The sequence below is a fragment of the Malaclemys terrapin genome, chromosome 7, assembly GCF_027887155.1.
Source record: "Malaclemys terrapin pileata isolate rMalTer1 chromosome 7, rMalTer1.hap1, whole genome shotgun sequence".
Classification (NCBI taxonomy): Eukaryota; Metazoa; Chordata; order Testudines; family Emydidae; genus Malaclemys; species Malaclemys terrapin.
Window position 1 is genome coordinate 63,545,461 of NC_071511.1, and position 12,170 is coordinate 63,557,630.

The window sequence follows — 12,170 nt, forward strand, 5'->3', positions numbered from 1 at the left end:
TCCTGGGGCCGGTTTTGTTTAATATCTTTATTAATGATCTGGAGGATGGTGTGGACTGCACTCTCAGGAAGTTTGCAGATGACACTAAACTAGGAGGCGTGGTAGATACACTAGAGGGTAGGGATCGGATACAGAGGGACCTAGACAAATTAGAGGATTGGGCCAAAAAAAACCTGATGAGGTTTAACAAGGACAAGTGCAGAGTCCTGCACTTAGGACGGAAGAATCCCATGCACTGCTACAGACTAGGGACCGAATGGCTAGGTAGCAGCTCTGCAGAAAAAGACCTAGGGATCACAGTGGACGAGAAGCTGGATATGAGTCAACAGTGTGCTCTTGTTGCCAAGAAGGCTAACGGCATTTTGGGCTGTATAAGTAGGGGCATTGCCAGCAGATCGAGGAACGTGATCGTTCCCCTTTATTCGACATTGGTGAGGCCTCATCTGGAATACTGTGTCCAATTTAGGGCCCCACACTACAAGAAGGATGTGGAAAAATTGGAAAGAGTCCAGCGGAGGGCAACAAAAATGATTAGGGGTCTGGAGCACATGACTTATGAGGAGAGGCTGAGGGAACTGGGATTGTTTAGTCTCCAGAAGAGAAGAATGAGGGGGGATTTGATAGCAGCCTTCAACTACCTGAAGGGGGGTTCCAAGGAGGATGGAGCTCGGCTGTTCTCAGTGGTGGCAGATGACAGAACAAGGAGCAATGGTCTCAAGTTGCAGTGGGGGAGGTCCAGGTTGGATATTAGGAAACACTATTTCACTAGGAGGGTGGTGAAGCACTGGAATGCGTTACCTAGGGAGGTGGTGGAGTCTCCTTCCTTGAAGGTTTTTAAGGCCCGGCTTGAGAAAGCCCTGGCTGGGATGATTTAGTTGGGAGTTGGTCCTGCTTTGAGCAGTGGGTTGGACTAGATGACCTCTTGAGGTCCCTTCCAACCCTGATATTCTATGATTCTATGAAATAATTGAAAGTAATTTTTTTACTCTCTGCTGGCTGTCACCTTGAGATTGAGATATTAAAGATAATATTTTATCTGATGCCAGTTACTGCATATTTATTTTGGTTTAGAAGCCATCCTCTTTGTTATAGCCAAACCTTTATCACACAGACCACAGAATAAAGTAATTAAATGCACTAGAAGTCACAGCTCTAAATAAAGAGAAACGGTAGGGCATCTGGTATTGTATATTAATACAAGTAGTCTTGAGTTACCCCTCAGTCCCCAAGGCAGTTGTGATAGTAGGTATTTTCAGGTAAAGGAGTTAATATTTCAATTGCTATGTTCATAGATGTACAAATAACAAAAATTAACCATATGGATTGGGTACCATGCATTTAAACTGATAGAAAATATAAGATTTAATTTTACAAATTTAATTTTACAAATCTTGCCAAAACATTGTTAGTTCATGTTGTTGCATTTCTTTATTTGAGAAGTGGTTGTTATGAGACATATTGTTGTTGCTTTTTTCCCTCAGCAACTTGCTATCGGTAGAGGTTGCAATTGCTTGGTATACAATTGGTAGATAATTAGTAGTGTGGATGGCTGTGAAAAGCATATGTAGTAATTTAGTTTGTGATTCTTTCTAATTGCCTGCCTGTCGTTAGTTTGCTGGGATGGGTATCTCATTATTCAAACATTTTAAATGGAGAATTATTGTAGAAATAAAAAGATCATAACTCTGACCTTTAACAGAGTATTGAAGTACATGAGTAATTATTGGACAACTATGTCCCATGTCATATGCTATAGAGAAGTATGTGGGTATATGACAGGATGGCTGATATGGTTCAGATAGGGTTTTTTCCCCCCAAACCTGAAAAATATTGTCTTGGTAAGTATTTTAACTGAAACAAAATATGTTCAAATAAAAAAAACTATATATCGGTCGCTAAATTTGAACTTAACTAGTTGAGGCATTTGAGTGTAAATATTGTAAAGTTAGATGTAAATTTGGACACAATTAATGGACTTTAATAGAAGCTTAATTTGTATTCAACTTAGTGTTTAAACTTAACTCCAGTGCATGATTGAATTCCACCAGTACTTAATGGTATGTACTATATAACTGGTTGTAAATATTATACACATAGGCAGTACTGTTCTTGAATGAAGGGTGGTGGGAGCTTTTTCCTTATAATACTTCTCTTCAGGCTCTTCTCCAGAAGGCATATAAATCAGCAAACCAAAATGTGTGATAGCAGATACACTTTGTCAGATAGAAACTGTGCTCAGTCTCTCACTAATCCATCCTCCATACAACTCTATCAGTTCTCAGTACAATGGCAAAAATGTTTAACTGAACTGTGCTACTGCTCTCCTTTGCCTTTCTCTTGTTGTACTCCTCCAACCTCAAACAAGGTAAATGATAGCAAGAAATTAAAAAGCTTTAATATTTTAAATTCCACTACTTAACGTATTTGTGAGAGACTGAAGAGATAAGTTACTTAAAGAAAATGTAAGGAAAACAGGACCAAAAGTGCAGAAGGTGAACATTTTTAGATATTTCCTATGGCCACATTGCTAAATTTTATTTGTGCGTGTATGTATGTATATTCATATATAAAATTAAAACAAAACCAGAAAAATAAAATTCTTTTATGAAAAGTCAATACGCCAAATTTTAAAAGTAAGCCAGGGATTTTAGATCTAATGTCAGTGTACATCTCAACTCATCCTTAACTAGTCATTGCCTCCATCTTCAAAATACTTTGCAAACATGACTTAGAGGAAACTATTGTAGAATCATTAAGGTACTACATCTTATAAAAGTAGTCTGTGAATGGATTTCATAAGAGAAGCAGCAGTCTCTTAGCAGCACAGATATTAATAATCAAGAGACCCTATTGATTATGATTTATTTATTTAAGGTGACATGAGCCTCTGTCATAGGATAGGAAGTGTCTATTCTGGATATTGTATAATAAAACTACTGGGCAACAAGGTTTTCCATTTATTATAGGAGAGTGTCAACCCAAGAAAATAAATGTAATGAACATCCGGAAATGTAACTTTCATATTAGTATGACTATAATAAAATAATTGACTTTGAAAAGGACATTGTGGAAGTCCATATTTATTGATTACTTGTACAGCAGATTGATTAGCTGACCATTCAAAATGATGTATTTGATCTGATAGCCCTGGAAACTCAACCTGAGATCTGAAAATCAGGCAGTGTTTTCTGCTTCTGACATCACAAATAATTAAGTTTTTCAATAAAAATTTATTTTTCACTATGGTTATTGAGCACAAGACAGAATGGAATGTAACTCTTTCTGATAGATATACTGGATCTGGACCATGGTCATTGGCATTTGTTTTCGCATTAGCAAATATGTTGAAAGAATATGCCTTTTTTTAATAGTTACTTTTCTGGGTGGTGATTATTCTTTTTCACTGTTGTATTATAGGTAATCTACATTTATATAATAAGATTTTGTGAGTCACTCTGAAGTCTAAAATGTCCATTGAGTCAGTGTGAAGCGATGGAAACATCCACAACCATGGTTGAGAGCTCTTTATGTTCAGAATTTCACGGGGTTGAGTCATCACTGGGTTTCGTGGTCTGTTACGATCACATTTTTAAGTTTTCAGCCATTTTGTCTTTACAAATTACTCCCATGCAGTGTATAGCTACAGTATGCATGCATTTATGCCATGCCAAGATCCTTGATCAATAGTCCCCAAACTGTGGAGCGTACCCCCCCAAGGGGTGTGTGGAGGAATGTGGGAGGGGCGTGGCAGGGCCTGAGCCAGCCCCCACAGGGGGCAGGAAGGGAGCACTACCTAGCTGCAGCTCCGCTCTCCCTCCTGCTCTTTGCCTAGCTCTGGCCTCTGCCACAGCTCCACTCCACCCCCTTCTCCGTCCCCAGTTCAGCTCTACCTTCATTCCCCCCCAGTTCCCCCCGCCCCCCAGGCCAGCTCTGCCTCTAGCCCTAGCTCCACCTTCAGCACAAGCTCCTCTGCTGAGCCAACTGTGCAGTAATGGAAGAGGGGGAATGCGGAAAGATTCCACTAGTAGTAAAGGGGGGGGGGGGCATGACAAGTAAAGTTTGGGTACATTGTCCTAGACCATTGTGATATCAGAGGTAACTCATCCAGACACCATCCTTAGTCTGCAGCTATTTTGCCTGCAATCATTTCACTGGTTGTATGAGGGGGAGACTACACAAATCAACACAACCAGCATACATAATAACCCCCCAAATCACTTTGTAGCCTAGAATGTCAGTTGAGTGAGTGTGAAACAATGGAGGCAGCTACAAGCGTGGTTGAGAGTTCTTTTTGTTTATATTATCATCTGGTTCAATCATCCCTTGGATTCACAGTGTGTTGCCATCCTATTTTTAAATTCTCAGCCATTTTCAGCTTTTTTTTACACACTTGACTTTACAAATTACATTCTTGTGACAGCACAGGCTTTCCACTACTAGTATTTATTGTAAGATTAGGGGGGTGCCTAATTTATTTGAAAATTAGGTGCATTAAAACGAGGGGAAAGTGTTTTCTGTTGGTATATGAACAAAGAGACAATAATGAAAAAACTAACATGCACACGGTATGAAAATGTATTTCATTTAAACTTATGCAAGAGTAGTGGTTCTCAAACTTTGGTATTGGTGACCCTTTTCACACAGCAAGCCTCTGAGTGCGATCCCTCCCTTATACATTAAAAACACATTTTTGTATATTTAACAGTATTATAAATGCTGGAGGTGAAGCGGTGTTTGAGGGTGGAAGCTGACAGCTTGTGACCCCTATGTAATAAGCTCGTGACCCCCTGAGGGGTCACGTCCCCCAGTTTGAGAACCCCTGTGCAAGAGAATACACTTATTAGTCAACCTCCTATTTTAAGAAATTATCACAAAGAATCCACAAATGGATAGAATACTATTCTGCTCCATCTTTATTAGAAGACCACTTCTGTTAAACTATTTTAGTTGGTCCCTTAAGACAGGTTTCACTATATTTCTCTTGAATACTGGGATTTTTCTTGATGGTAGTTCAAACCTAATTAAAATTTTACATTACTTTTGTACTGACCATTTATCGATGTTTCTGGAACTTAAACAATTCAACGTGCACTGCATTTTTTAACAAAGTCCCTTTCATTATTTCAGTGGTAGCTATGCACCAGATCTAAGTAGTGGAACCAGATATTAACTCATAATTGTTATGTACGCTATGTTAAAAACAGTGACTTTTCCTTTTAAAGTAATCAAGCTGTCTTTATACATATTTTTATATTGTGAAAATAAGTTTTGCTAGTGAAAGCAAGTGTTCTTTCAAAACATTTAGACAGCGGAACTTTTATATTTATTTATTTTTACACAGTGACCCAATTTAGAGGACTAGAAAACTGAAAGACAGAGAAATGCTGTGCCACAATTTACGCACATTTTACAATTGTTATCTTTTATATCCGGATTTTCTCAAACTAGCAGTAGATCTATTTATAAAGTTCCAACATCTGACAAACAAGTTAAAACTTCACGCTTTAAAATATTGTTTACATTTTGAGTGCACACTATTTGACTACAGTTTTAAAGCAGATAAAATATCTTATTATTGAACTTTTATGTTATGTATTTAGCTAGAGGAAGTGTGAATCAGCACCTCCTCATTGGTTTCTTTTAATTTTTTTTCTTTTACATGTGAGCATATACTTTAGAAGCTTGAAAGTTAATTATCATCATGCATAAGCTCCAGATGCTGTATTCCTAAGACATTCTTTAAATGTTATAGACTTACAATACAACTGTAAGGGAGCGAAATCAAGTTGATATTGCTTGCTTTGTCATTTAGCCAGTTGCTTAGTGCACATACTGTGCATGCATGCTATTTTAGTCTGCGTTTTCTCAGCTAGCACCTTGTAAAAGAGCTAATATGTCTGAATTTCCTGTTTACAAATAACTTGATCTCATACATTTCTAATCTAGATGCTTTATATAGTTTTTTACTGTGAAAAATTGCAGAATCTGATTTCCTTTCTCTCTCTCTCTCTCTGCCCCCCTTCCTGCCCCCTCCCCCCCCCGAACCCCTGTGGTTTCTTACAGGTTTGAAGAACTTGTGAAAAAGTTCAACGTAGAATATCATGCTGGTGGCTCTACTCAAAATTCTGTTAAAGTGGCCCAGGTTTGTTCTTCCTTAAAAGAAATTAACTGTAAAATATTTTAAAGGTGTTGACTGTTAAACAACTTCTTGTTGTTCTAAGTTGCTTATCATGTTGCCCAGAAACATTACTCAGCAAGTGCACATTAGTCTGTTGCCTAAAATTAGTTGAGCTTTGTACTCTAGAAGTGACTTTAATGTTTCTTTTTCTTTTCTTTTGCACTATTCTTGTTCAGGTTGCAACATTTCAATTATAACCACATTTATTTGTTAAGGGTTTATAACTTGTGCATAAATGATTGAAGTGAATTTTTTTTTACATGAGGAGAATTTTAGAGGTATGAATATTATAAAGTTGGGCTTGCACTGATCCAAGGTAGGTTTTGTGCACTTTGATAAGAGAATGTATTTTGTTATATACTAGTGAATGAAAGCTAATCTAGTAATACATGTTGTGTGTACAATTGTAGATACACCCACCACACAATCTGAAAGTGTATTGAATAAATCCCATAATTTAAAATGCGCAACTTTTATTTAGAATTCTTTTACTAAGTGGCTGGTTTCTCTACAAACTTCCTATGTAGAGAAAACACATTGCCAGATACCTTCAAATGATATTTTGAAGAAGTTAGATTGTAATTCAGCAAAGTTATTAAGCTTTGTTTTGCTTTACAGTTATATTCACAATTTTCTCTTCCTCAAAAGGGCTGTCATTTCCCATAACTTACAGTGGGAATCCAGCTACCAAATGGGATTGAAGGTGTTTATGTCCTAGGTAAAGATGACCACTACTTTACTACTGGGAGGGATACCCCTAAAAAAATAGCAGCCGTAGACAACCATTAGGAAATATGGCTGCCATTTCACTAGGGCCATCACACTTTTCAAACCTTAAACCTACCAGTTTTTGACACAAGGAATTGAAAGGTATGACCAATGACTGAAATGTGAACCCCTATGTTTTGTTGTGTATCACATCATCATTCAGATTATAATCATTTTTGATATAAAACCTGTTTTAAGATTGTTCTTCACCCTGTAAATTCGGTGAAACAATTAAAAAAATAAAAAATGAACTGGAAAAATAGTTTTATCACTTTTATCTTATAAGGACCACTATGTGGACCATCAGTAGAGTTTCAACCCAAGACATTCAGATCTTGAGTCCATATTGCTACCACTTGAGCTACAGGAGGTGGTGGTAGTAGCATAGGCAGCTATTCTCTGTGTGGTTCAGCAACCAGAGAGGATTTTTGAATGGATTTCGCAACCATTTTCAAGACATGCTGAATGTCAGGAACCCTGGCTTTGTTCCTAGCTCTGGAACAGTGGTTTACAGATTACAGTCACTTACAGATTTGACAGATTCTTTCTGAGAGTGTCTATCTGAGACTGAAAGTTAATCCTAGAACTACATTGGTTCTATTTTAATCTGTTGTAGAAATGACCTTTTGCAATGTTGCAGATAATTTATTTGTAATACTGTGATGTGATACTTGACTGTCTCTTAATATAGGTGCTGCTCAATAATAAGTCTATGAAATGTACAGAAATATAAAGAAATATAAACAAGAGCAATCAAAAGACGTGAAACATGAACTCATGGTGTCCTGCCTCCCAGTTCAGTACACCTTCCACTGTGCTAAAGTGTATTTTGTTAGGAAATTTGTCACTCACATGTAAACTGGAACTCTGATTCAGCTGAAATGCAGTAGACTTGAGGGCTTTGATGGCCATGTGAAATTGAGGCTGCCCACTAAAGATGGCCGCCCCTTAGCTCATCTTTCCAATGGCTTTGAAGCTACAGACTGCCCTCAGTGAAGTTCCCCTCCATTCTCTCCCCACTGTGCTCTATGGTTAGGAAACTATAGGAAGGTTGTCTATGCTGTAAACCGTGACTGAGTCTGGGGGTCATACCAGCCACGGTTGCCAACTGAGAGCTGCTTTGATTTCCAGTGCTGCAAGTTCTTCAGCTTCAGTTGAAGTGCTGCATCTTCAACAGAGGGTTCTCCAATCTAGACAGCCATAGCTGGCCCAGTAGAGCAGAGATGGCACTTGACAGATTCCTTTTCTCTCCACCCAAGGAGTTTTTGGAGCATTCTTATTAAAATTTTGCATTATACTGTGCTGGAAATAAATGTTATATGTCTCCTTATGAGTTGGAGTTATTGTCCTTTTGGTGGTGGATTCTGTTGCCCTCAGTGGAAATATGCCCTCTGTGGGTATTAGAGGTGTCCTTGCATTCTAGGGTTTGAGTTGGTGGAATATTACATCTGTACAATCTTAATCCCTTTTTAAGGGCCTTTATTTAGAAAATTTATATAGTGCTATTAAAATATGTGCTGTTTCATAGGCGTAAATATAGGGAAAAAGTCTCTGCCCAAAGTAGCTTACAGGCAAATTAAAGTGAGGTTAGATGAGGTTAGTTGATCCTGGAGATAAGAGCAGAGGCTACAACAGCAAATGCTTTATTTGCTGGCTAAAAGAAAATATTATAACATCTGAAAGGTGCATGATGAAGTGACACACATACTCATCAGAATGAGGCTTATTGAGTTGGTGCAGAATATTGTCATGGCCCCTTCTCCCATAACGGCTTTGAAATCCAGTGGGGTTTGCTGACTGAAGATAGACCAATTAATCAACAAGTTTATAAACAAAGTATGTAAAACCATTATGGTTGCTTGTTCCACTGAATAGGCATGCTTTACCAACTAACTGTAAGTAACAGATAAGCAGTGCAGGGAGCTTTTCCGAGGCCTTATCGTCAGTGCTAAAAAAACTTGTATGTTTTACCACAGGCTAACTAATGCATGTGAGAATACGTGAACTTAAGTGCATACGTTATCCTGAGGTAAAAAAATACACCTTTTTTTAATCGGTAAAGACATGCTCAAAGAGAGAATGACTGTAACTAAGACCCATGGTCATAATAAACAAAAACACATTTTTGAATGATCTCCAAAAATTTGCCTTTGGGGAAAGCTAGTTGCTGAAAGAATTCCATAACTCTTGGCTAACTACTTCTAAAGATTCTTTCCAAATTTGTGAAAGTATGGAGAAAGAGCGAGCTCTCTCATAATGACATCTCTACCTGTGAGACTTGCCGTTCCCAAGAAGAAAAACAGGAGGCAGCTTGGGAGCATCCAGAGGGATATTGTCCAAGCATGTTTCCAGATGCACCATTCTGAATTATTGCATCAATTCCATATCTTTAAAAAAAAAACAAAAAACAAAAAAAAACAAAAAAAAAACCCTCATATTTTACACTTGTCCCTAGAAGCATTTTGGAAGTATTTTCTCTTGTTTTAGATGATACTGAGTAATAAAAAGGGATGTGACAAAGGGGATGTGAAGGACGACAGATGTAGAATGAATCAAAAGCGGGAATTTATTTCACCAGCAGGACTGGGGCAGGATGTCCGAACAAAAATAGAAAGAAGTAAAATGAGGGATAGAAGCTATAGAGAGGGAGTATATACAATTATTAGACATTGGAGATAGGCCAGTGTCATCAAACTACCAGGCCAACCAAAACAGACCAGTTAGATGGAGGGCTAAGAAGGTTAGAACAAGCGTCTTAAACTTAGTGTGCGGTGCGGGTTTGGTAGGCAGATGACTGGATGGTGTGAGGAGTCATGGCAGAAACATTGTTTGATTAGGTGGGCAGCAGAATTGTCAACAAGCTTGTTATCATTTACAGAAAGAGCCAGGAAGATAAGCTAGAAATCAATGCAGAAGATAACGAAAGCTTAAATGAAGAGAGGGAGGTGACTTATATAAATTTTAAGACAAGGTATAACCCAGGGTTAGGCAACCTATGGCACGCGTGCCAAAGGCGGCATGTGAGCTGATTTTCAGTGGCACTCACACTACCCGGGACCTGGGGGCTCTGCATTTTAATTTAATTTTAAATGAAGCTTTTTAAACATTTTAAAAACCTTATTTACTTTACATACACCAATAGTTTAGTTATATATTATAGACTTCTAGAAAGAGACCTTCTGAAAATATTAAAATGTATTATTGGCATGTGAAACCTTAAATTAGGGTTTCAGAGTAACAGCCATGTTAGTCTGTATCCGCAAAAAGAAGAACAGGAGTACTTGTGGCACCTTAGAGACTAACAAATTTATTAGAGCATAAGCTTTCGTGGACTACAGCCCACTTCTTCGGATGCATATAGAATGGAACATATATTGAGGAGATATGTGTGTATATATATCTCCTCAATATATGTTCCATTCTATATGCATCCGAAGAAGTGGGCTGTAGTCCACGAAAGCTTATGCTCTAATAAATTTGTTAGTCTCTAAGGTGCCACAAGTACTCCTGTTCTTCTTTTTGCTTAAATTAGAGTGAATAAATGAAGATTCGGCACACCACTTCTGAAAGGTTGCCAACCCCTGGTATAACCCTACACATGGAATCTACAAGGAATGTTTAGAATAGTAGGGCACGAATCCAGAGAAAAGTTTAGACAGGAAAAGCATGTAATAAACAGTGTTTCATCATCAAAAAAGTCGATGAGAATAAAGATAAATGAGAGAGAAGAATATTAAGGGTACATCTACACTGTTTAAAAACAAAAAACTCACAACAACGAGTCTCAGAGCCCAGGTCAACTGACTCAGGCTCATGGAGCTTGAGCCACAGGGCTAAATATAGCAATTTCTACTTGGGCTGAACCCCAGGCTCTGAGACCCACCCCACTCATCAGATTTCAGAGCCTGGGCGGGAATGTCTATTTTGCTATTTCAAACCCTGTAGCACAAGCTTCAGTCAGTTGATCTGACCTCTGAGGGCAAGTCTATACTGCAAAACAGAACCTGCAGCAGGGAGTTTCAGAGCCCAGGTGACCTGACTCAGGCTATGTCTACACTACCAATTGTTGTCGACAAAAGTGGTGGCGACACCCAAAAGTCGACACAATAAAAATCGGAATCTCATTTTCACATTACTCCCTCTGTTGGCAGAGCGCATCCACAGTGGGGGCACCATCCTCGACAGTGTGAGCATTACACTGTGGGTACCTATCCCACAATCCAGGTCAACGCTTTTTGTTGCTAGGTGTTGTGGGAAGGCGGAGCAGATTGCGGCGCATCTTGGGAACTGGCTTAATGTCCCATAATGCATTGCTTTGTGTCCCAGTAGTCCATGGGCTTCCGGCTTTCTTTTATGGCATTTTTGCAACGGTCAGTCTCTGCTGTTGACCATGGCATCTTTGTGGGAAGGGATGGACCTTGCACGGCTCTCCTAATGCTCTGTTAACTATCATGAAGACATTGTGGATGGCAGTGCAGTTAATTGTCAAGTTCCTAACTGAAGAACACTCACAGACGCCCAACATAGATTATTTTTGGCATTCACAGACCAGCTGCATAGGGTAGACCGTCACTTTTGGGCTCATGAAACAAGGACTGAATGGTGGGATCGTATCATCATGCAGGTGTGAGATGAAGACCAGTGGCAACAGAATTTTTGGATGTGGAAAGCCACCTTCCTGGAGCTGTGTGTGGAGCTCGCCACAGACCTGTGGCGCAAGGACACCAGAATGAGAGCTACCCTCTCGGTAGAGAATGGTGGCAATCGCTGTATGGAAGCTGGTGACTCCAGACTGCTACTGGTCAGTCGTGAATCACTTTGGAGTCAGGAATTCGACCGTTGGGACTGTGTTAATGCAAGGGTGCAGGGCAATTAATCACATCCTGCTATAAAGGACCGTGACTCTGGGAAATGTGCATTAAATAGTGGATGACTTTACAGAAATGGGGTTCCCTAACTGTGGAGGGGCGATAGATGGCGCACACATTCCAATTTTGGCACCAGACCACCTTGCGACAGAGTACATCAATAGGAAGGGGTACTTCTCCATGGTGTTGCAGGCGTTTGTGGATTACTGTGGGCGTTTCACTGACATCAATGCAGGGTGGTCTGGGAAGGTGCATGAGCCACGCATCTTCTGGAACACCAGCCTGTACGGAAAGCTACAAATGGGGACTTTCTTTTCAAACCAGAAAAAGTGGGGGATGTTGAAATGCCCATAGTG

General features: G+C 39.2%; 1 protein-coding gene across 2 annotated transcripts in view; it reads left to right on the forward strand.

Annotated features, from left to right (window-relative positions):
• Window positions 1–12,170, forward strand: part of ADK (adenosine kinase) — a 541,342-nt gene that overhangs the window by 182,579 nt on the left and 346,593 nt on the right. For both annotated transcript variants that reach the window (XM_054034260.1, XM_054034261.1), the window contains exon 4: window positions 6,064–6,142. In XM_054034260.1, the coding sequence (XP_053890235.1) occupies window positions 6,064–6,142 (79 nt within the window). The remainder of the gene's footprint in view (window positions 1–6,063; window positions 6,143–12,170) is intronic.